Genomic DNA, 24828 nt, shown 5'->3' with positions numbered 1-24828 from the left:
CCTCATTATAAATGGTGAGATAAAGCTGTGAAAATAGTACCTCATTATAAATGGTGAGATAAAGCTGTGAAAATAGTACCTCATTATAAATGGTGAGATAAAGCTGTGAAAATAGTACCTCATTATAAATGGTGAGATAAAGCTGTGAAAATATACCTCATTATAAATGGTGAGATAAAGCTGTGAAAATATACCTCATTATAAATGGTGAGATAAAGCTGTGAAAATAGTACCTCATTTTAAATGGTGAGATAAAGCTGTGAAAATAGTACCTCATTACAAATGGTGAGATAAAGCTGTGAAAATAATACCTCATTACAAATGGTGAGATAAAGCTGTGAAAATAGTACCTCATTACAAATGGTGAGATAAAGCTGTGAAAATAGTACCTCATTACAAATGGTGAGATAAAGCTGTGAAAATAGTACCTCATTACAAATGGTGAGATAAAGCTGTGAAAATAGTACCTCATTACAAATGGTGAGATAAAGCTGTGAAAATAGTACCTCATTACAAATGGTGAGATAAAGCTGTGAAAATAGTACCTCATTATAAATGGTGAGATAAAGCTGTGAAAATAGTACCTCATTATAAATGGTGAGATAAAGCTGTGAAAATAGTACCTCATTATAAATGGTGAGATAAAGCTATTAAAGTGATTCTTTATGAACAGAAGTGAGAAGAAACTATGAAAGTGATTCTCTATGAAAAGAAGTGAGGAGAAACTATGAAAGTGATTCTCTATGAAAAGAAGTGAGGAGAAACTATGAAAGTGATTCTTTATGAAAAGAAGTGAAATAAAATGAAATGTAGCATGGCGCGAAATTCAAACAAAACAAATAAACTCATCATTGTATATCTGAAATAAACGATGAATCCAGTACAAACTAAACAGCCCGAGATACCTTCAACATAACGATTCAGAAGTAAACAAAGATTCCATTATAAAAGAAGTGGACTTAGGTTTACTCGAAACGGATCAGTCAAAAAAGCCTCATCTTCGTGCCAATTTTAAAATTAATCAGCCTTCAGCGGAGCGAGGGAAGATTACTTAATATTTGAACAATTCTAGTGATGAATTACTTCTCTAGAAATTATTTAGTTTCATAAAATTAACTACTGAAAAGAGAGAAGGAACCTTTAACATGACGTATCGGACTTTCTGTAAAAGAACTATTATGAAGTACGCTGTGTAAGACATAAGAGAAGTGAAGAACTACTCCAGTGTAAAAGAAGTGAAATAAAGTATCCCAAACAAGACATAACAGAAATAAAAACATAAGTAAAACGGAATTAAGTGTTTCAAACAAGACGTAGCAGAAGTAAACACATAAGTGAAACGGAATTAAGTGTTTCAAACAAGACGTAGCAGAAGTAAACACATAAGTGAAACGGAATTAAGTGTTTCAAACAAGACGTAGCAGAAGTAAACACATAAGTGAAACGGAATTAAGTGTTTCAAACAAGACGTAACAGAAGTAAAAACATAAATGTAGCGGAATGAAGTGTTTCAAACAAGAAACAGAATTAAAAACATAAATGTAGCGGAATGAAGTGTTTCAAACAAGACGTAGCAGAAGTAAAAACATAAGTGAAACGGAATTAAGTGTTTCAAACAAGACGTAACAGAAGTAAAAACATAAATGAAGCGGAATGAGGTATTTCAAACAAGACGTAGCAGAAGTAAAAACATAAGTGAAACGGAATGAAGTATTTCAAACAAGACGTAACAGAAGTAAAAATATAAATGAAACGGAATGAAGTGTTAAGAACAAGACCTATATAGACAGCCCGAAGTTAACTAATAGTAAGTGGCCTGAAATACGTCATCATCAAGATATATTAATCATTCCTAATATCCCAACATCCTTTTACTACGTTCTACAATTGAGTCAGTTGAGTTTTTATGTCTGAAATTTGGGATCTGTTTTTATATGAAACACCTACTTGAAAGGAAAAAAAAAATTGTCCGTTATGGGGAACTGAATATCTTGCAGTTTTTCCAATGGATATAATGGCACCTATTTAAGAATATAAGGTATCGCACGTTTCTGTATAATCGATTGAAATAAGAGTAGAAATACAAACTATTTAAGAAATATGTTTCCTTTAACTAATTCTTACGACATAGTTTACTGATATGTCAAAACTTACTGCTTAAACTAATATAATGATCCGATATAACGACCTACTGACTGATTTTATTAGTTATTTTATAAATAAAATGACCTTAGAACTTAGAAGTTTTGTAAATTAAACTATATGGTCTCGCTGGTCAATCTGAATTAAAGATTTTGTCGTCTGGTACGTTTGGCTTCCTTATTGTATATAAAACTTTACTTTTTGTTGAGAAATTAAACATATGCGTGAGACTTCAACATGTAAAAAATGCTTTTTTAAATCACACTTACTTTGTTATATGAAAAGGGACGAAAAGGGTCCAGTAGATTAAGTACCGGGCTGCGGAACGGCAGATATATAGTTCAACTTACAATATCTCGCTGTGAACGATCTCTTCATTAATTTGTGAAGACTTTACAACCTTATCTCTGACGCTGTTCAGTTACAAGTAGCGACAACTGCTACAAACTGATTGGCCTTACTATGGTCAGTAGTTCTAAATTAGGTATGAATATCCCTGGATCTCTGACCAGGCAGTTTAGTCTATATTTTCTGTAAGGTTAACGTGATATGAAAGTTGTGTTTTTAAACTCCAAGTAGATGTATAAAACATATCAAAAACATATCAGATCCACCCAGTAACATGAAAGAATGATTTTTGTGCATTACATTTAAGATTTGAGTGGGGAAACTTGTCTCTTCTTATTATCAATCAGAAAAATCTGTGTGAAAATAAACGTTTTTTTTTTATTATTATAAGTTAATTAGGAAAATTCTTCACCATTTAAACATATTTTAATACGTCATTCTGGTACGGATTTTAAACGAAGCTTCTTCAAAGGTTTTTTACCACAGTTGCTCATGCATTCATTACTTTCTTATAGAAGCTGATTCTTCTTGAAACACTAAGCCTTATTTTGTTTAAAACACTAAGCCTTGTTCTGTTCCGAGAAACAATGGATCACTTTAATTATAATTTCTCTCCAGAGGGAAACTGAAGGATAGCAGCTCTCGGACGAAAGTAACAACAGCGAGATAGCCTTTCTTCTATAACAGTAACTCACATGCAAATGGCTAAGCGGTTAGAGGGCTCTCGACTCGTAATCGGAGGATTACGGGCTCGAATCACTGTCACACCAAACATGATTGCCCTTTCAACCGTGGGTGCGTTATAAAGTTACGGTTAATCTCACTATTCGTCGGAAAGAGTAGCCCAAAAATTGGCGGTGGGTGGTGATGACTAGCTAGCTGCCTTCTCTATAGTCTTACACTGCCAAATTAAGGATGGCTTGCGCAGGTAGCACAAGTGTAGCTTTGCGCGAAATTCACAAAGACACACATGTAGATACTACTGAATAAAAAACATATGCCTGTCTTCTATGTGACTAATAACTTATAAAAGTATTTATTTCAAATCACGTAGCGTTTAGTATCATCTAAGTAACAGGAAATATCAGATCAACATTGAGCTAGAAATTAGACTAAAAATATAACAGATCGACTTAGAACTAGAAATAAACTAACCAAATGTAACGCATAAACATGGAACTAGAAAACAGATTAAAAGAATGTAACAGATAGATATGAAACTAGGAATCTGATAAACATAATGCAAAAGGTTGGGGTAAGACAAGAATTTACACTAATAAAATGTAACGCATAGAAATGGAAACAGATCTCAGAATAAGAAAATGTAACAGAATGACATGGAACTAGAATTAAAACAAACAGAATGTAATATTGTTTGTTTGTTTTTTAATTTCGCACAAAGCTACTAGAGGGCTATCTGTGCTACCCGTTCCTAATTTAGCAATGTAAGACTAGAGGGAAAGCAGCTAGCCATCACCACCCACCGCCAACTCTGGGGCTACTCTTTTACCAACGAATAGTGGGATTGACCGTAACATTTTAACGCCCCTACGGCTGAAAGGGCGAGCATGTTTGGCGCGATGGGGATGCGAACCCGCGACCCTCGGATTACGAGTCGCACGCCTTAACACGCTTGGCCATGCCGGGCCCAGAATGTAATAAACTGACATCAAACACGAACATGGAGGATATAATAGACAACAATAAAATTTATAACTCGCATAAGTAAATTGTAACGCAGTGGGTTAGAACTTAAACCACAATATTAAAACGAATGAACGAAACTAAAACTCGGACTAACAGAATGTAATAGAGTACGATTAGAATAGAATTCGGAATAACAAAGTGTTAGAGATTAAGTTGAAACTATAACTCAGTCTCACAGAATGGAACAGACTGATAACATTAAACTCAGACTACAGCAATGTAATAGATATCTACTCCGTGAAGAGATGCTGTTCCATTTCTCCATCTTTATTCGATACAGTACTGTTAAGGATTATCGATCTGTATAACAACTATCTGTTTAACGATTAAATGTATGTTTGTCGTTTCATCGTCTTTTCTTGTAATAACTCTGTAAATATATATAACAACTATTTGTTTAATGATCAGATGTATGTTTGTCGTTCATTGTCTTTTCTTGTAATAACTCTGTAAATATGTACAACAACTATCTGTTTAATGATTAGATGTATGTTTGTCGTTTCATTGTCTTTTCTTGTAATAACTCTGTAAATATATATAACAACTATCTGTTTAATGATTAAATGTATGTTTGTCGTTTCATTGTCTTTTGTTGTAATAACTCTGTAAATATGTACAACAACTATCTGTTTAATGATTAGATGTATGTTTGTCGTTTCATTGTCTTTTCTTGTAATAACTCTGTAAATATATACAACAACTATCTGTTTAATGATTAGATGTATGTTTGTCGTTTCATCGTCTTTTCTTGTAATAACTCTGTAAATATGTATAACAACTATCTGTTTAATGATTAGATGTATGTTTGTCGTTTCATCGTCTTTTCTTGTAATAACTCTGTAAATATGTACAACAACTATCTGTTTAATGATTAGATGTATGTTTGTCGTTTCATCGTCTTTTGTTGTAATAACTCTGTAAATATATATAACAACTATCTGTTTAACGATTAGATGTATGTTTGTCGTTTCATCGTCTTTTGTTGTAATAACTCTGTAAATATATAAAACAACTATCTGTTTAACGTTTAGATGTATGTTTGTCGTTTCATCATCTTTTGTTGTAATAACTATGTAAATATATATATATATATATAACAACTATCTGTTTAATGATTAGATGTATGTTTGTCGTATCACTTTCTACAGGCTGTTTAATTCCAGTAATGTGTATCTACATTTAAAACAACTGTCTGTTTAGTATTTAGATGTGTGTTTGTCATTCCATCACCTTCGCTAACTGAGATTAGAGTAGAGCTCAGAATAACAAACTGTTATAGATTGACATGGGACTACAATCACAGTGCTTGATAACCTTTAGAACAACTATCTCTTCTGTGACTAGATGTGATTTATCACTTCACCACGTTTATTAAGTATAATTCGGTAAAGATGTAAAACAATTATATTTAATTATCAGATGTGGTTTGCTGTTTTTCCGTTTCAATTTAAATGATATAGTTCCTATTAAATATGCATCTACTTGTTACTTCACTATATTATCAGTATTTCATATATTCCTAAAACGTGTGTGATCGTAGATATTACTCATCCATCGATTCAAAAACATTTCCTGAACTTCTTTTGGACCCTGTAGAGGGACTAAAACAAAATATATCACTCTGTCTGCATTGTAAATTGTTGGTAGTATTTCGTTACATATACTGTTTATTTCGTGTAGGAAATTTTGTATATGGTAGAGCAGTTAAATACCCATGAAAAAATCATACAACGTGACCATAGAAATCACAGTATTTTTTATATTTTTTAAAGAAACAACAAGGAAACAATATCGTATATAAAAAAGAAAAACAAAAAAAACAACAAACTCGCCCGAGTGTTCATCGTTTACGTAAACAAGCCACTCTATCAAGAAACGGTGATAATAAATCACTTACTACATGGAGCCTTAAATCTTTAGGTCCAGAGGTTTTGATGCTTCCTATAGTAAATGGTTTTCCCGGTCTTTCTTTCTCGTACATTCGTTTATTTGCTCTTCTTGTTTTCTCAAAGTGAGATTCCTGACAAAATCATGTTCCTCTCATAGTACTGAGTATTTCAGTATTCGATCTGACGCAATGAACCACATTTTCGTACCAGTCAGGACTTTTATACTATTTACTCCAAAATAAAGCTACGATTCATATACATAGTTACAGCTCTCTCAGCACGTGAGTCGCGATAAGAAAGACAATCTGATTTTACATTGATTTCTTCATGAACATTACGATATGCGGGGAGGGATTTATGTTTCAATATTGTTCATTATGTTCTTCCTTGAACGTTCACGTTAATATGTGCCCATCGTCTACATCTGATAACCTACTACTACTATGGAACTATTGTCTACTTCTGATAACCTACTACTACTATAGAACTATTCTCTACTTCTGATAACCTACTACTACTACTATGGAACTATTGTCTACTTCTGATCACCTACTACTACTACTATGGAACTATTGTCTACTTCTGATAACCTACTACTACTACTATGGAACTATTGTCTACTTCTGATAACCTACTACTACTACTATGGAACTATTGTCTACTTCTGATAACCTACTACTACTACTATGGAACTATTGTCTACTTCTGATAACCTACTACTACTATAGAACTATTCTCTGCTTCTGATAACCTACTACTACTACTATGGAACTATTGTCTACTTCTGATCACCTACTACTACTACTACTACTATGGAACTATTGTCTACTTTTGATAACCTACTACTACTACTATGGAACTATTGTCTACTTCTGATAACCTACTACTACTACTATGGAACTATTGTCTACTTCTGATAACCTACTACTACTACTATGGAACTATTGTCTACTTCTAATAACCTACTACTACTACTATGGAACTATTGTCTACTTCTGATCACCTACTACTGCTATGGGACTATTGTCTGCTTCTCATAACCTACTACTACTGCTACTATGGACTGTTGTCTGCTTCTGGTGACCTACTACTACTACTATGGGACTGTTGTCTACTTCTGATGACCTACTACTGCTGCTATGGAACTATTGTCTGCTTCTGATAACCTACTACTACTACTATGGAACTATTGTCTACTTCTGATAACCTACTACTACTACTATGGAACTATTGTCTACTTCTGATAACCTACTACTACTACTATGGAACTATTGTCTACTTCTAATAACCTACTACTACTACTATGGAACTATTGTCACATCTGATGACCTACTACTACTACTATGGGACTATTGTCTACTTCTGATAACCTACTACTACTACTATGGAACTATTGTCTACTTCTGATCACCTACTACTACTATGGAACTATTGTCTACTTCTCATAACCTACTACTACTACTACTATGGAACTATTGTCTGCTTCTGGTGACCTGCTACTACTACTACTGTGGGACTGTTGTCTGCTTCTGATCACCTACTACTACTACTGTGGGACTGTTGTCTGCTTCTGATAACCTACTACTGCTGCTATGGGACTATTGTCTGCTTCTGATAACCTACTACTACTACTATGGAACTGTTGTCTGCTTTGATCACCTACTACTGCTATGGAACTATTGTCTACTTCTCATAACCTACTACTGCTATGGAACTGTTGTCTACTTCTGATAACCTACTACTACTACAGTGGAACTATTGTCTGCTTCTGATAACCTACTACTACTACTATGGACTGTTGTCTACTTCTGATAACCTGCTACTACTACTATGGAACTGTTGTCTGCTTCTGATAACCTACTACTACTGCTGTGGAACTGTTGTCTGCTTCTGATAACCTACTTCTGCTACTGTGGAACTATTGTCTGCTTCTAATAACCTACTACTACTACTATGGAACTGTTGTCTGCTTCTGATCACCTACTATTGCTACTATGGAACTGTTGTCTAGCTTCTGATCACCTACTATTGCTACTGTGGGACTGTTGTCTAGCTACGATAACCTGCTACTGCTGCAGTGGGACTGTTGTCTGCTTCTGATAACCTACTACTGCTACTACTGCTACTGTGGGACTATTGTCTGCTGCTGATAACCTACTACTACTGCAATGGAACTATTGTCTGCGCGATGACCTACTACTACTGCTGCTATGGAACTATTGATGCTTCTGATAACCTACTGCTACTGCTACTATGGGACTATTGTCTGCGTCTGATGACCTGGTGCTGCTGCTGTGGACTATTGTCTGCTTCTGATAACCTACTACTACTACTGCTGTGGGACTATTGTCTGCTTCTGATAACCTGCTACTACTACTGCTATGGGACTGTTGTCTGCTTCTGATAACATACTACTACTGCTGTGGACTGTTGTCTGCTTCTGATGACCTGCTACTACTACAATGATGACCTACTACTGCTACAGTGGGACTGTTGTCTGCTTCGATAACCTGCTACTGCTACTACTGCTGTGGGACTGTTGTCTGCTTCTACGATAACCTGCTGCTACTGCAATGGGACTATTGTCTAGCTTCGATGACCTGCTACTGCTGCTGTGGGACTATTGTCTACTTCGATGACCTACTACTGCTACTGTGGGACTGTTGTCTGCTTCTGATGACCTGCTGCTGTGGACTGTTGATGCTAGCTTCGATAACCTGCTACTGCTGCTGTGGGACTGTTGTTTTTCGATGACCTGCTGCTGCTACTGCTACTGCTGCTGCTATGGACTGCTGTCTGCTGCGGATGACCTGCTGCTGCTGTTGTGCTGCTGTCTGCGTCTGATAACCTACTTCTGCTACTGCTGCTGCTGTGGGACTGTTGTCTGCGTCTGATAACCTGCTACTGCTGCTGCTGCTGTGGGACTGTTGATGCTGCTTCGATGACCTGCTGCTGCTGCTGCTGCTGTGGGACTGTTGTCTGCTTCTGATGACCTACTACTGCTGTGGACTGCTGTCTGCGTCTGATAACCAGCTACTGCTACTGCTGCTACTATGGACTATTGTCTTTTCTGATAACTTACTACTGCTACTGCTGCTGCTATGGAACTGTTGATGCTAGCTTCTGATGACCTGCTGCTGCTGCTGCTGCTGCTGCTGCTGTGGGACTGTTGTCTGCTTCTGATGACCTGCTGCTGCTGTGGAACTGCTGTCACGTCTGATGACCTGCTACTGCTGCTGTGGGACTGTTGTCTCACGTCTGATGACCTGCTACTGCTGCTGTGGGACTGTTGTCTGCGTCTGATGACCTGCTGCTACTACTGCTGCTACTGCTATGGGACTATTGTCTGCTTCTTGATAACCTACTACTACTGCTATGGAACTATTGTCTTTTTCTGATAACCTACTACTACTACTGCTGCTATGGAACTATTGTCTACTTCTGATAACCTACTACTGCTACTACTACTACTACTACTACTACTACTACTATGGGACTATTGTCTGCTTCTGATGACCTACTACTGCTGTGGGACTACTGTCTGCGTCTGATGACCTACTACTGCTGCCATGGGACTACTGTCTGCTTCTGATAACCTACTACTGCTATGGAACTGCTGTCTACTTCTTATAACCTACTACTACTATGGAACTACTGTCTACATCTGATAACCTACTACTACTACTATGGAACTATTGTCTTTTTCTGATGACCTACTACTACTACTACTACTATGGAACTACTGTCTACATCTGATAACCTACTACTACTACTATGGAACTATTGTCTTTTTCTGATGACCTACTACTACTACTATGGAACTACTATCTACATCTGATAACCTACTACTACTACTATGGAACTATTGTTTTTTTCTGATAACCTACTACTACTACTACTATGGAACTATTGTCTTTTTCTGATGATCTACTATTACTACTACTATGGAACTACTGTCTACTTTTGATAACCTACTACTACTACTATGGAACTACTGTCTACTTCTGATAACCTACTACTACTACTACTACAGATGACTCATCTGTTAATATAGATTATTGCCTATTGCAAATAACATTATTCTCTCGGGCTATTCTCTTACTACTGTGAACTGTTGTCTACTTTCGACTGTTCTCCTTCTACCGTGCGACTATTGTCTATTTCTTAACTGTTATCCTTGTACCGTGGGACTATTGTCTACTTCCGACAACTGTCTTTAATATTCCGATAAGTGATTATGATGATCGAGTTCCATGGCTCAGTTTGTTTCGCAGAATGAACTTCTCTACCAGACCTAGTATAGTGGTTAATGTGCTGCCTGTGTATTAGAAGTACTGTAGTTCACGTCCCTTTGTCATAAAAGAAGAATTGGTCTTCGCACTTTGATACTGTGAATGCGTTATCAGAGTGTTGGCCAAATTTCGCTAGTTGACTAGAGTATCCTAAGAGTTGAAGAGGTGTGCTGCTCATAAGGTGGCTTTCCTCTAGTCTGTCTTTTCCAAGTTAGGAACGACTAACCCAGGTAATCTTTAATTAGCAAATATCTAAACTAAACAAACAACCCCTCGTTTTTTTTAAACTGGACTAATTAGAAGCTCCAGTATTTGTTAGGTTTTTTTGAACAGTAAAAGTAAGATATAACTAAATCAGCAATGAACCGCATCGCCCTATACTGTTAAACCTATAATTGTTCTCATAACGACCAATCTATTAGCAAATCAGTTATAAAGACTTGATTTTCAATTAAAGCGACTTATATGTAACAAAATTTTAATGGTTTATATTGACATCATATTTACAGTAATAAGGTAAAATATAAATAGACTCACTATTATAGCTTGGGGCATTCAAACTTACAGAGGGTAAGATTTAGAAACATATCGAAACATCTTGAAATGACTATAACTGATTAACCTAGAGTTTATTTCAATGTTATTATTATTTGATGAAGGAAGTTACTTTAATTTATCTAGACCAACAATAAACAAACAACAATAAATCCCAAGATACAATAAACTACAAAACCTTACACTGCTGCATACCATACGTTCCCGACATAAGGGGAAAAATAACCAACATTTGGAGAAAAACTTATAACAAAACACAACATTCCAGTAAACAGCAAATTTATTCAAAAGCCAGGTACAAAACTAAAGTCCATACTATGTAACAACTACACTGACAAACACAACACCAAGATAATTTATAAAATACAATGCAACAACTGCCACGACATCTGTATTGGAGAAACAAGCAGAAGAATGGAAAATAGATTTTAGAAAAACAACAAAAAACACCCTTCACACATTTTTGAAAGCAGATCAAATAAACACAACATAACCATTTAAAACATGCAGATATTAAGTAGGGAAACAAATATAAACAAACACAAAATCAAAGCCCTACTTATACAACAACTAAAACCAAAATTAAACTAATATGAAGGAACACCTTCATACTATACTAATTAATAACCCAACATCCACCTGCAACGCCCCCTACAATCCGATACCTGTTTATACTCTCGTCCCTAAGACACGTGTCCGTCAACAGTCACATTCAAACTCTCTCTTTCTTAACCTGAGGATGACCTAGGAAGGGCGTAACGTTGTCCTCTTCTTATCAGTACAAGTGTTAATACCCATACCAGCCGTTCTGAGATACATTTTTATTTCAAGTGGGTTTCTCGTCATCAAGAAAGGATACACCTGAGTCATAGAAATATCCTCAATAAGTAGTGTGATATTATCTTCTAAATTTGATCCTTCTGACTTAATAGCGCAAGAAACAAGGTTGAATCAGAAAACCACTCGTAGTATTATGGGGCCGCTTAAGCTAACTCTTGTTTCTGTTTCTTTTAGTTCGTGATTTCTGTATAACACCTATAGTTTCTTTAAATTTTCTACTTCAAGAGTCATCATGTCTGCGAGCATAGAGTTAGTGATAGGAAAACTGCTTTTCCAGAAGAGTTGTGGTTTTCAATCAACTTCTTTCTTTTCTCCAGTTCCCTCTGGAGAGCCAGTAATAACAGATAGTCAAGGCCTAAAACTCAAGGGTTTGGTTGGACCACTTAACGAAGGAGACTCTTTAGAACTAATCTGTCAAGTCAAAGGAGGTAAGTTAATTTTTCTATATAAAAACATTTCTTTGTGAAATTCTTTTGGCGCTAAATGTTACATAATATTTTCTAGTTTCTATGATGAAATAATTTTATACGACGTAAAACAATATAGTGAACATTTAAACAATCACGACCAAGTAATATAAGAACATCAACAGTTATCAACCTGGTCTTGTCGATGACAGAAAACATTGAACAGTTTTTTTATTTCTTTATATGTTGGAGAAAGCTTAGAATAATAGCTCTATTTATGCACACACTTTCCTACTTTGTCGCAAACAAGAACTTGTTGGAGTCTATCTAGTTTTTTAATCGATTATGCTCTTTATTAGAGCCAACCCAAGAATATTTTGGAAACTAACTTCCGTTGAATGAAGTTATCTCATAGAGACTTACCGATCAGGAGAGATCATAGGGTGCACATGCTGAAAAGTTATTTATTGAGACTTTAAAGTCACATAAAGTCAACGTTTTACTGTGACAAAGAGCAGATAGTTCCAAAGCATGTCACTAGGGTAGATATTAGTAGTTTTTGTTTCAAGGGGATGGATGGTTTCAATATGTAGGTGAGACAATTAGATCACCTATCGTACGTGGGTGCTATATCATGTTACCATTACAGTCATTAATTTCCTTACTATCGTTAGAACCAAACTACAGTTTCATTTCAATAACAATAATAAACAACCATTTTTAGATTCGTAGAATTTAATATTTTGTTCTTTTTATAGTTTCACTATTTCTATAGCTTGGCTTACATCAAGAACTTTCATGCTGAATCGTAAGTTGTGAGGATTACTAGTCTAAAAACCGGTGTCTTATGCCTGCGATGAGCATAGCACAGAGAGCACATTGTGTTGCTATCTGTCTAATGACACTACAGAATATCATTAAATGAATTGACGCAATCAAAACTACTCTATATGTTGGACAATCAACATTCTGACAAAATGCATGAGCAAATTATTATTTAAAAACTCTTAGAACTTCATACAAAAATCTGATATTTTGTATACGAAAACCTTGAAATATCTACCGATAATTTTAAACTTTTCGTGAAAATTCACGTAATATATTAAAAGATATAAAATTCTCTTGACTGTAACTGTGTAACTGCATAAATTTTAAGGTGAGTCTATCGTCCCTTAATTTTGACGCCCCCCTTGGGGTCACAAGGTAATTTTTTGGGGAGGTCCCCAAAGGTATTAAATATAAGACTTGTTGTTGTTGTTACTTTTTTTTTGGAATTTCACGCAAATCCACACGAGGGCTATCTGCGCTTGTCGTCCCTGACTTAGTAGTGTAAGACTAGAGGGAAGTCAGCTAGTCATCACTACTCACCGCTAACTATTGGGCTACTCTTTTACCAACGAATAGTGGGAATTGACCGTAACATTATAACGTCCCCACAGCTGAAAGAGCGAGCAGGCGTAGTGGAACGAGGATTCAAACCCGCGATCCTCAGATTACGAATCGAGTACCTTAACCACCTGGCTATACCAGGCCCATAACTTTTTGATTGAAGAGAAATGTTCATGTAGAGTTAATAGTTTCTAGATGGAAGTAGTGAATGAAGAGAAGATAAACTAAACATGGTCGTACTGTCTATTTCCATTTCAACTTATCGCACTACTTGTAACTTGATTTAGTGGAAAGTATCTAAAGGTTGAACATGTGACACGAAGGAGCCCTTTTCAGGAGTGCGTAGATTGTACGTTAAAATAGTGCATGAACAAAAGTATATTATATATATGATATTACGTACGCTATACAAATATTCGAGTTATAAAATATATCATTTTTACGTATTCAAAGATGCTTTGCTCATTATTGTTATTAAGGTGAAATTATAAAACTAAATGTGAGGAGAATGCCGAAATTAATATTTTGTATTAACAGCTGGATCCAACAAGACCCTCTAGTGGTTCTTCAGCAGACCACGTAAAATACCTGCCTGCGTACTATACATGATTTCATTGACCCATAAGTTTGGAATTATATATAGTGCGCTTTGATGCTAATCGCTCTCTGCAATAATCTTGTAAAACTATTATGTCACGTGACGTCCTAGTCTCGAATGATACCCTCTAACCCTTTCGTGTCTCTCACCGATCACAACATTTTTTAATTACGATGGTTTCTTTCAAAGAAAGTTTCTCTTCCCAACTACGTGACTTAGTTATGAAAGGCCCGGCATGGCCTTTCACCAAGCGTGTTTAGGCGTGCGACTCGTAATCTGAGGGTCGCGGGTTCACATCCCGGTCGCCCCAAACATGCTCGCCCTTTCAGCCGTGAGGACGTAATAATGTGACGGTCAATCCCACTATTCGTTGGTAAAAGAGTAGCCCAAGAGTTGGCGGTGGGTGGTGATGACTAGCTGCCTTCCCTCTAGTCTTACACTGCTAAATTAGGGACGGCTAGCACAGATAGCCCTGGAGTAGCTTTGTGCGAAATTCCAAAACAAACAAACTAAATAGTTATGAAAAGAGTTTTACTTCATTTATTTATATACAGTTTAAAGTACGAGATTTCTTATGGAGCACAGCAAATACCAGCAAAATATTTGCAATCTGAATCTCACTCAAAGCTCAAATGGTAGAAAACATAATGAATAAACTGAAGAAAACATATACAACTAATATTTGTTGTCACATTCTTTATCAAAGGCTTGTTGGACTAATGACAACAAAAACAGTAGTTCAAGGTGGTTTTTAACCAGAGAATATGTTTCACGATCGCCACTACAAACAAATGAGAAACAAACAGAGAACTCTTCTCCCCAACAAAGTGAAGGGAGTTTAAGAGCTATAACAACAATAAGGTACAACTCTGGGAGAGTTATATCAATATTCACTCCCAACAATATGAATAAAATTAAAAGTAAATCTATATTTGTCGCAACCATGAGAACGTGAAGAACGATCAGGATCCATGTCTATAAGTTTATAACTATATATATCTTCATTAGGATAAGATTATCAAATCTATAGAATTGCATAAGCAACAACACAACAACACACGAAACACGATAACTACATCTACCTTTACCAGAACAAGGGAAATAAAGAATAAATATATTAATATTAACCAGAACAAGGGTAATAAAGGATAAATATATTAATATTAACCAGAACAAGGGAAATAAAGGATAAATATATTAATATTAACCAGAACAAGGGAAATAAAGAATAAATATATTAATGTTAACCAGAACAAGGGAAATAAAGGATAAATATATTAATGTTAACCAGAACAAGGGAAATAAAGGATAAATATATTAATATTAACCAGAACAAGGAAATAAAGGATAAATATATTAATATTAACCAGAACAAGGGAAATAAAGGATAAATATATTAATATTAACCAGAACAAGGGAAATAAAGGATAAATATATTAATATTAACCAGAACAAGGGAAATAAAGGATAAATATATTAATATTAACCAGAACAAGGGAAATAAAGGATAAATATATTAATGTTAACCAGAACAAGGGAAATAAAGGATAAATATATTAATGTTAACCAGAACAAGGGAAATAAAGGATAAATATATTAATATTAACCAGAACAAGGGAAATAAAGGATAAATATATTAATATTAACCAGAACAAGGGAAATAAAGGATAAATATATTAATATTAACCAGAACAAGGGAAATAAAGGATAAATATATTAATATTAACCAGAACAAGGGTAATAAAGGATAAATATATTAATGTTAACCAGAACAAGGGTAATAAAGGATAAATATATTAATGTTAACCAGAACAAGGGTAATAAAGGATAAATATATTAATGTTAACCAGAACAAGGGAAATAAAGGATAAATATATTAATGTTAACCAGAACAAGGGAAATAAAGGATAAATATATTAATGTTAACCAGAACAAGGGAAATAAAGGATAAATATATTAATGTTAACCAGAACAAGGGAAATAAAGGATAAATATATTAATGTTAACCAGAACAAGGGAAATAAAGGATAAATATATTAATGTTAACCAGAACAAGGGTAATAAAGGATAAATATATTAATGTTAACCAGAACAAGGGTAATAAAGGATAAATATATTAATGTTAACCAGAACAAGGGTAATAAAGTAGAAATATATTAATGTTAACCAGAACAAGGGTAATAAAGTAGAAATATATTAATGTTAACCAGAACAAGGGTAATAAAGTAGAAATATATTAATGTTAACCAGAACAAGGGTAATAAAGTAGAAATATATTAATGTTAACCAGAACAAGGGTAATAAAGTAGAAATATATTAATGTTAACCAAAACAAGGGTAATAAAGTAGAAATATATTTATATTAACCAGAACAAAGCTAATAAAATAGAAATATATTTATATTAACCAGAAAAAGGGATATAAACTAAAAATATATTTATATTAACCAGAAAAAGGGATATAAACTAGAAATATATTTATATTAACCAGAAAAAGGGATATAAACTAGAAATATATTTATATTAACCAGAATAGAGAAAATAAATTAGAAATATATTTATTTCAACCAGGGCAAGGTGAAGAAACCCAAAAACTATGTTTATCTTTACTACAACAATATGAAAAAAACACTGAAATATCCATTTACTTTCACCACAACAACATGAAAAAACACTGAAATATCCATTTACTATTACCACAACTATAAGTAAAAAAAAACCTAAGTATCCATTTCACCACAACAATATGAAAAAACACCTAAGTATTCATTTACTTTCACCACAACAATATGAAAAAACACCTAAGTATTCATTTACTTTCACCACAACAATATGAAAAAAACATCTAAATATCCATTTACTTTTACCACAACTATAAGTAAAAAAATACCTAAATATCCATTTACTTTCATCACAACAATATGAAAAAACACCTAAATATTCATTTACTTTCACCACAACAATATGAAAAAACATCTAAATATTCATTTACTTTCACCACAACAATATGAAAAAACATCTAAATATCCATTTACTTTCATCACAACAATATGAAAAACACCGAAATATCCATTTACTTTCATCACAACAATATGAAAAACACCGAAATATCCATTTACTTTCACCACAACAATATGAAAAAACACCGAAATATCCATTTACTTTCACCATAACAATATGAAAAAAAAAAATATATCCATTTACTTTCACCACAACAATATGAAAAAACATCAAAATATCCATTTACTTTCACCACAACAATATGAAAAAACATCTAAATATTCATTTACTTTCACCACAACAATATGAAAAAACATCTAAATATTCATTTACTTTCACCACAACAATATGAAAAAACACCGAAATATCCATTTACTTTCACCACAAGTATAAGTAAAAAAATACTTAAATATCCATTTATTTTCATCACAACAACATGAAAAAACACCGAAATATCCATTTACTTTCACCACAACAATATGAAAAAACATCTAAATATCCATTTACTTTCACCACAACTGTAAGTAAAAAAATACCTAAGTATCCATTTCACCACAACAATATGAAAAACATCTAAATATCCATTTACTTTTACCACAACTATAAGTAAAAAAATACCTAAGTATCCATTTCACCACAACAATATGAAAAAACACCTAAATATTCATTTACTTTCACCACAACAATATGAAAAAACATCTAAATATCCATTTACTTTCACCACAACAATATGAAAAAACATCTAAATATCCATTTACTTTCACCAAAACAATATGAAAAACACCGAAATATCCATTTACTTTTACCACAACAATATAAAAAAATACCTAAATACTCATTTACTTTCACCACAACAATATGAAAAAACACCGAAATATTCATTTACTTTCACCACAACAATATGAAAAAACACCGAAATATCCATTTACTTTTACCACAAGTATAAGTAAAAAATACATAAATATCCATTTACTTTCATCACAACTATAAGTAAAAAAATACCTAAATATCCATTTACTTTCATCACAACTGTAAGTAAAAAAATACCTAAGTATCCATTTCACCACAACAATATGAAAAAACACCTAAATATTCATTTACTTTCACCACAACAATATGAAAAAACACCGAAATATCCATTTACTTTCACCACAACAATATGAAAAAACACCGAAATATCCATTTACTTTCACCACAACAATATGAAAAAACATCTAAATATCCATTTACTTTCACCACAACAATATGAAAAAACATCTAAATATCCATTTACTTTCACCACAACAATATGAAAAAACATCTAAATATCCATTTACTTTCACCACAACAATATGAAAAAACATCTAAATATCCATTTACTTTCACCACAACAATATGAAAAAACATCTAAATATCCATTTATTTTCACCACAACAATATGAAAAACACCGAAATATCCATTTACTTTCACCACAACAATATGAAAAACACCGAAATATCCATTTACTTTCACCACAACAATATGAAAAACACCGAAATATCCATTTACTTTCACCACAACAATATGAAAAACACCGAAATATCCATTTACTTTCTCCACAACAATATGAAAAAACACCGAAATATCCATTTACGTTCACCACAACAATATGAAAAAACATCTAAATATCCATTTACTTTCACCACAACAATATGAAAAAACATCTAAATATCCATTTACTTTCACCACAACAATATGAAAAAACATCTAAATATCCATTTACTTTCACCACAACAATATGAAAAAACACCGAAATATCCATTTACTTTTACCACAAGTATAAGTAAAAAATACCTAAATATCCATTTACTTTCATCACAACTATAAGTAAAAAAATACCTAAGTATCCATTTCACCACAACAATATGAGAAAACACCTAAATATTCATTTACTTTCACCACAACAATATGAAAAAACATCTAAATATTCATTTACTTTCACCACAACAATATGAAAAAACATCTAAATATCCATTTACTTTTACCACAACAATATAAAAAAATACCTAAATATTCATTTAGTTTCACCACAACAATATGAAAAAACACCGAAATATCCATTTACTTTTACCACAAGTATAAGTAAAAAAATACCTAAATATCCATTTACTTTCACCACAACAATATGACAAAACATCTCAATATCCATTTACTTTCACCACAACAATATGAAAAAACATCTAAATATCCATTTACTTTCACCACAACAATATAAAAAAACACCGAAATATCCATTTACTTTTACCACAACAATATAAAAAAATACCTAAATATTCATTTACTTTCACCACAACAATATGAAAAAACACCGAAATATCCATTTACTTTTACCACAAGTATAAGTAAAAAATACCTAAATATCCATTTACTTTCATCACAACTATAAGTAAAAAAATACCTAAATATCCATTTACTTTCATCACAACTATAAGTAAAAAAATACCTAAGTATCCATTTCACCACAACAATATGAGAAAACACCTAAATATTCATTTACTTTCACCACAACAATATGAAAAAACATCTAAATATCCATTTACTTTCACCACAACAATATGAAAAAACATCTAAATATCCATTTACTTTCACCACAACAATATGAAAAAACACCGAAATATCCATTTACTTTTACCACAACTATAAGTAAAAAAATACCTAAATATTCATTTACTTTCACCACAACAATATGAATAAAACTATAATTTAATCTATCGCAAACATAACTTCAATAAATCCCAAAAGGCATATCCATTTCCACCAGAATAAGTCGAAGAAACACTAGAAATGTATCTCCATTAGAATGAGGCGAAAAAACACTAGAACTATATTTCCACCAGAGTAAGGCGGAGAAATGCAAAAGCTATATCCATCTTCAACAAAATAAGGTGAAGAAACACAAAAGCTATATCTATCTCCAACAGAATAAGGTAAAGAAACACAAAAGCTATATCTAGCTCCAACAGAATAAGGTGAAGAAACACAAAAGCTATATCTAGCTCCAACAGAATAAGGTGAAGAAACACAAAAGCTATATCTATCTCCAACAGAATAAGGTGAAGAAACACAAAAGCTATATCTATCTCCAACAGAATAAGGTGAAGAAACACAAAAGCTATATCTATCTCCAACAGAATAAGGTGAAGAAACACAAAAGCTATATCTATCTCCAACAGAATAAGGTGAAGAAACACAAAGCTATATCTATCTCCAACAGAATAAGGTGAAGAAACACAAAAGCTATATCTATCTCCAACAGAATAAGGTGAAGAAACACAAAAGCTATATCTATCTCCAACAGAATAAGGTGAAGAAACACAAAAGCTATATCTATCTCCAACAGAATAAGGTGAAGAAACACAAAAGCTATATCTATCTCCAACAGAATAAGGTGAAGAAACACAAAAGCTATATCTATCTCCAACAGAATAAGGTGAAGAAACACAAAAGCTATATCTATCTTCAACAGAATAAGGTGTAGAAACACTGGAACTATATCTATCTTTACTAGAATACGGTAAGGAAACACTAGAACTGAATCTACAGTCATGTGAAAAAGTTAGGACACCCTATGAAAGCCTGTGTATTTTTGTAACATTTTTGGATATATAGATATTTAATCTCAATTTTAACAATACTGAGAGATTAAAGTAATATATCTAAACAATTAAGGCTGAAGAAAAGACCTTTCAAGATCTTCTAAAAAATGCATATTCTAATTGAGGAAAAATTAGAACACCCCCACATTTATTCCCACTTAAAATGGCTCAACTCACACACAGGTGCACATGATTAGAAGATCATTATTTGGCATTTTGAATGAGGCTTGCCCTATTTAAACCTCAGACATTTAGTTTGGTGTGCTCCTGGCTGTTGAAGTGAGAGTGAGTACCATGGTGAGAGCAAAAGAGCTGTCTGAGGCCTTCAGAAAGAAAATTGTAGCAGCTTATGAGTCTGGTAAGGGATTTATAAAGATCCCAAAAGATTTTGAAATCAGCCATTCCACTGTTCGGAAAATAGTCAACAAGTGGAGGGCTTTCAAAATAACTGCCAACATGCCCAGGTCTGGTCGTCCAAGCAAGTTCACATCGAGGGCAGACCGCAAGATGCTAAAAGAGGTCTCCAAGCACCCTAACATGTCATTACGGGACCTACAGCAGGCTCTGGCTACTGTTGATGTGAAAGTGCATGCCTCTACAATCAGAAAGAGACTGCACAAGTTTAACTTGCATGGGAGGTGTGCAAGGAGGAAACCTTTGCTTTCTAAGAGAAACATCAAGGCCAGAGTGAAGTTTGCTAGAGAGAATGTAGACAAAGACCAAGACTTCTGGAATAATGTTCTTTGGACGGATGAGTCCAAAGGAGAATTATTTGGACACCAGAACAGAGGACATGTTTGGCGTAAACCAAATACAGCATTCCAGGAAAAGAATTCCATACCAACTGTGAAGTATGGAGGTGGAATTGTCATGGTTTGGGACTGCTTTGCTGCAGCAGGACCTGGACAACTTACAATCATAGAATCCACCATGAATTCTACTATGTATCAGAGGGTGCTTGAGGATCATGTGAGACCATCTGTACGAAAATTAAAGCTGAAGCGGAACTGCACCCTGCAACACAACAATGACCCAAAACATACCAGTAAATCCACCAAGGACTGGATGAAACTAAGAAATGGAGAGTCCTGGAATGGCCGAGTGAAAGCCCAGATCTTAATCTCATTGAGATGCTGTGGGGTGACTTGAAACAGGCTGTACATGCAAGAAACCCCTTCACAGCTGAAAGAATTCTGCTTTGAGGAGTGGGGCAAACTTTCTTTAGACCAATGTCAGAGACTGGTAAATGGCTACAAGAAGCGTCTCACTGCAGTTATTTCAGCCAAAGGGGGTAAAACTAGCTACTAGGGGGTAGGGTGTCCTAACGTTTTCCTCAGTCAGAATATGCATTTTTGTAGAATTACATTTACAGAAGATCTTGAAAAGTCTTTTCTTCAGTTTAAATTGTTTAGTTTTATTCCTATAATCTCTCAGTATTGTTGAAATTGAGATTAAATTTCTATATATCCAAAAATGTTACAAAAATACACAGGCTTTCATAGAGTGTTTTAACTTTTTCAGGTGACCGTATCTCCACAAGAATACGGTGAAGAATTACTAGAACTATACCTATCTACACCAGAATATTATAAACAAATTTCTAAGTGTCTTTCTACATATAAATCGCTCTACCACTTTCTTTCCCGTTAGACGGTTTTCTAAGCTGAGACACTTTTCGCTACAAAATGTAAAGATGGTAATATTACGTATCATTGTAATTTTTTTTTCTTAATGGGAAAGAACAAATAGATCCCATATGAAGCTAACAATAATAAACGACTCTTAACTTCAACAATCACTTTAAGAACAAAACTTTTTTAATTATTACAGATATTTAGTTGTGTTACCAGATATAAGGACTTGTCTAAATATGACAGATATGTAGTTGTGCTTTTAAAGTGCAGGACTAGTTGAACTATGATGTGGATGTTTAGCTGTGTTTGTAAAGAGCATGACTATTGTAATTATGACGGGTACTTAGTTGTGTTTCTAAAGAGCAGTACTAGTCTAACTATGATGTGGATGTTTAGCTGTGTTTGTAAAGAGCATGACTATTGTAATTATGACGGGTACTTAGTTGTGTTTCTAAAGTGCAAGACTAGTCTAACTATGATGTGGATGTTTAGCTGTGTTTGTAAAAAGCATGACTATTGTAATTATGACGGGTACTTAGTTGTGTTTCTAAAGAGCAAGACTAGTCTAACTATGATGTGGATGTTTAGCTGTTTGTAAAGAGCATGACTATTGTAATTATGACGGGTACTTAGTTGTGTTTCTAAAGAGCAAGACTAGTCTAACTATGATGTGGATGTTTAGCTGTGTTTGTAAAGAGCATGACTATTGTAATTATGACGGGTACTTAGTTGTGTTTCTAAAGAGCAAGACTAGTCTAACTATGATGTGGATGTTTAGCTGTGTTTGTAAAGAGCATGACTATTGCAATTATGACGGGTACTTAGTTGTGTTTCTAAATAGCAAGACTAGTCTAACTATGATGTGGATGTTTAGCTGTGTTTGTAAAGAGCATGACTATTGTAATTATGACGGGTACTTAGTTGTGTTTCTAAAGAGCAGTACTAGTCTGAGAATGAAGTGGACCTTTAATTGTACTTCTGAAGAACAGGATTAATCTATCTATGACAAATATTTAGTTTTGCTTCTAAATAGCAGGACTAGTCTAAATATGACGTGGATATTTAGTTGTGCTTTTATAGATCAGAACTAGTCTAAATATGACGTGGATATTTAGTTGTGTTTTTATAGAGCAGCACTAGTCTAAATATGACGTGGATATTTAGTTGTGTTTTTATAGAGCAGCACTAGTCTAAATATGACGTGGATATTTAGTTGTGTTTTTATAGTGCAGCACTAGTCTAAATATGACGTGGATATTTAGTTGTGTTTTTATAGAGCAGCACTAGTCTAAATATGACGTGGATATTTAGTTGTGTTTTTATAGAGCAGCACTAGTCTAAATATGACGTGGACATTTAGTTGTGCTTTTATAGAGCATGAGTAGTAACAATTACGGATATTTAGCTGCGCTTTCAAAGCGAATAACTAGTCTAAGTAAAACGAGTATTTAGTTGCACTTCTCAATGGCAGGACTGTTCTAATTATGACGGATATTTACTTGTGTTTCTAAAGATTAGGATTACTCTTACTATGACGGATATTTAGTTGTTCTTTTTAAGAACACCACTAATCTAACTATCACGGACATATAGTTGCACTTCCGAAGCAAATAACTAGTCAAACAGAAACGGATATTTATGCTGTTCTGTTGAGCAGGACTAGTCTAATTACGACGAATATTAATTGTGCTTCTAAAGAGCCAGATAGTTTATCTGTAACGGATATTTAGTTGTGTTTTTAAAGATCATGACTAGTATAACTATATCTGATATTTAGGTCACGTCTAAAGAGCAGAACTAGTCTAAATATGACGTGAATATTTGTTGTATGTCTAAAGAGCAGGGCAAGTCTAACTATGATGTAATATTTAATTACAATAACAAAGAGAAGGACCAGTCTAACTATGATGTAATATTTAGTTACAATAACAAAGAGGAGGACCAGTCTAACTATGATGTAATATTTAGTTACAATAACAAAGAGCAGGGCAAGTCTAACTATGATGTAATATTTAATTACAATAACAAAGAGAAGGACCAGTCTAACTATGATGTAATATTTAGTTACAATAACAAAGAGGAGGACCAGTCTAACTATGATGTAATATTTAGTTACAATAACAAAGAGGAGGACCAGTCTAACTATGATGTAATATTTAGTTACAATAACAAAGAGCAGGGCAAGTCTAACTATGATGTAATATTTAATTACAATAACAAAGAGCAGGGCAAGTCTAACTATGATGTAATATTTAATTACAGTAACAAAGAGGAGGACCAGTCTAACTATGATGTAATATTTAGTTACAATAACAAAGAGCAGGGCAAGTCTAACTATGATGTAATATTTAATTACAATAACAAAGAGGAGGACCAGTCTAACTATGATGTAATATTTAGTTACAATAACAAA

General features: G+C 33.7%; 1 protein-coding gene across 2 annotated transcripts in view; it reads left to right on the top strand.

The window, feature by feature from the left end:
* Positions 1 to 24828, top strand: part of LOC143238455 (CXADR-like membrane protein) — a 204236-nt gene that overhangs the window by 173921 nt on the left and 5487 nt on the right. For both annotated transcript variants that reach the window (XM_076478702.1, XM_076478701.1), the window contains exon 3: positions 12091 to 12201. In XM_076478702.1, the coding sequence (XP_076334817.1) occupies positions 12091 to 12201 (111 nt within the window). The remainder of the gene's footprint in view (positions 1 to 12090; positions 12202 to 24828) is intronic.

The sequence above is a fragment of the Tachypleus tridentatus genome, chromosome 13 (assembly GCF_004210375.1).
Source record: "Tachypleus tridentatus isolate NWPU-2018 chromosome 13, ASM421037v1, whole genome shotgun sequence".
NCBI lineage: Eukaryota > Metazoa > Arthropoda > Merostomata > Xiphosura > Limulidae > Tachypleus > Tachypleus tridentatus.
This window is presented reverse-complemented; position numbering and strand designations above follow the sequence as displayed.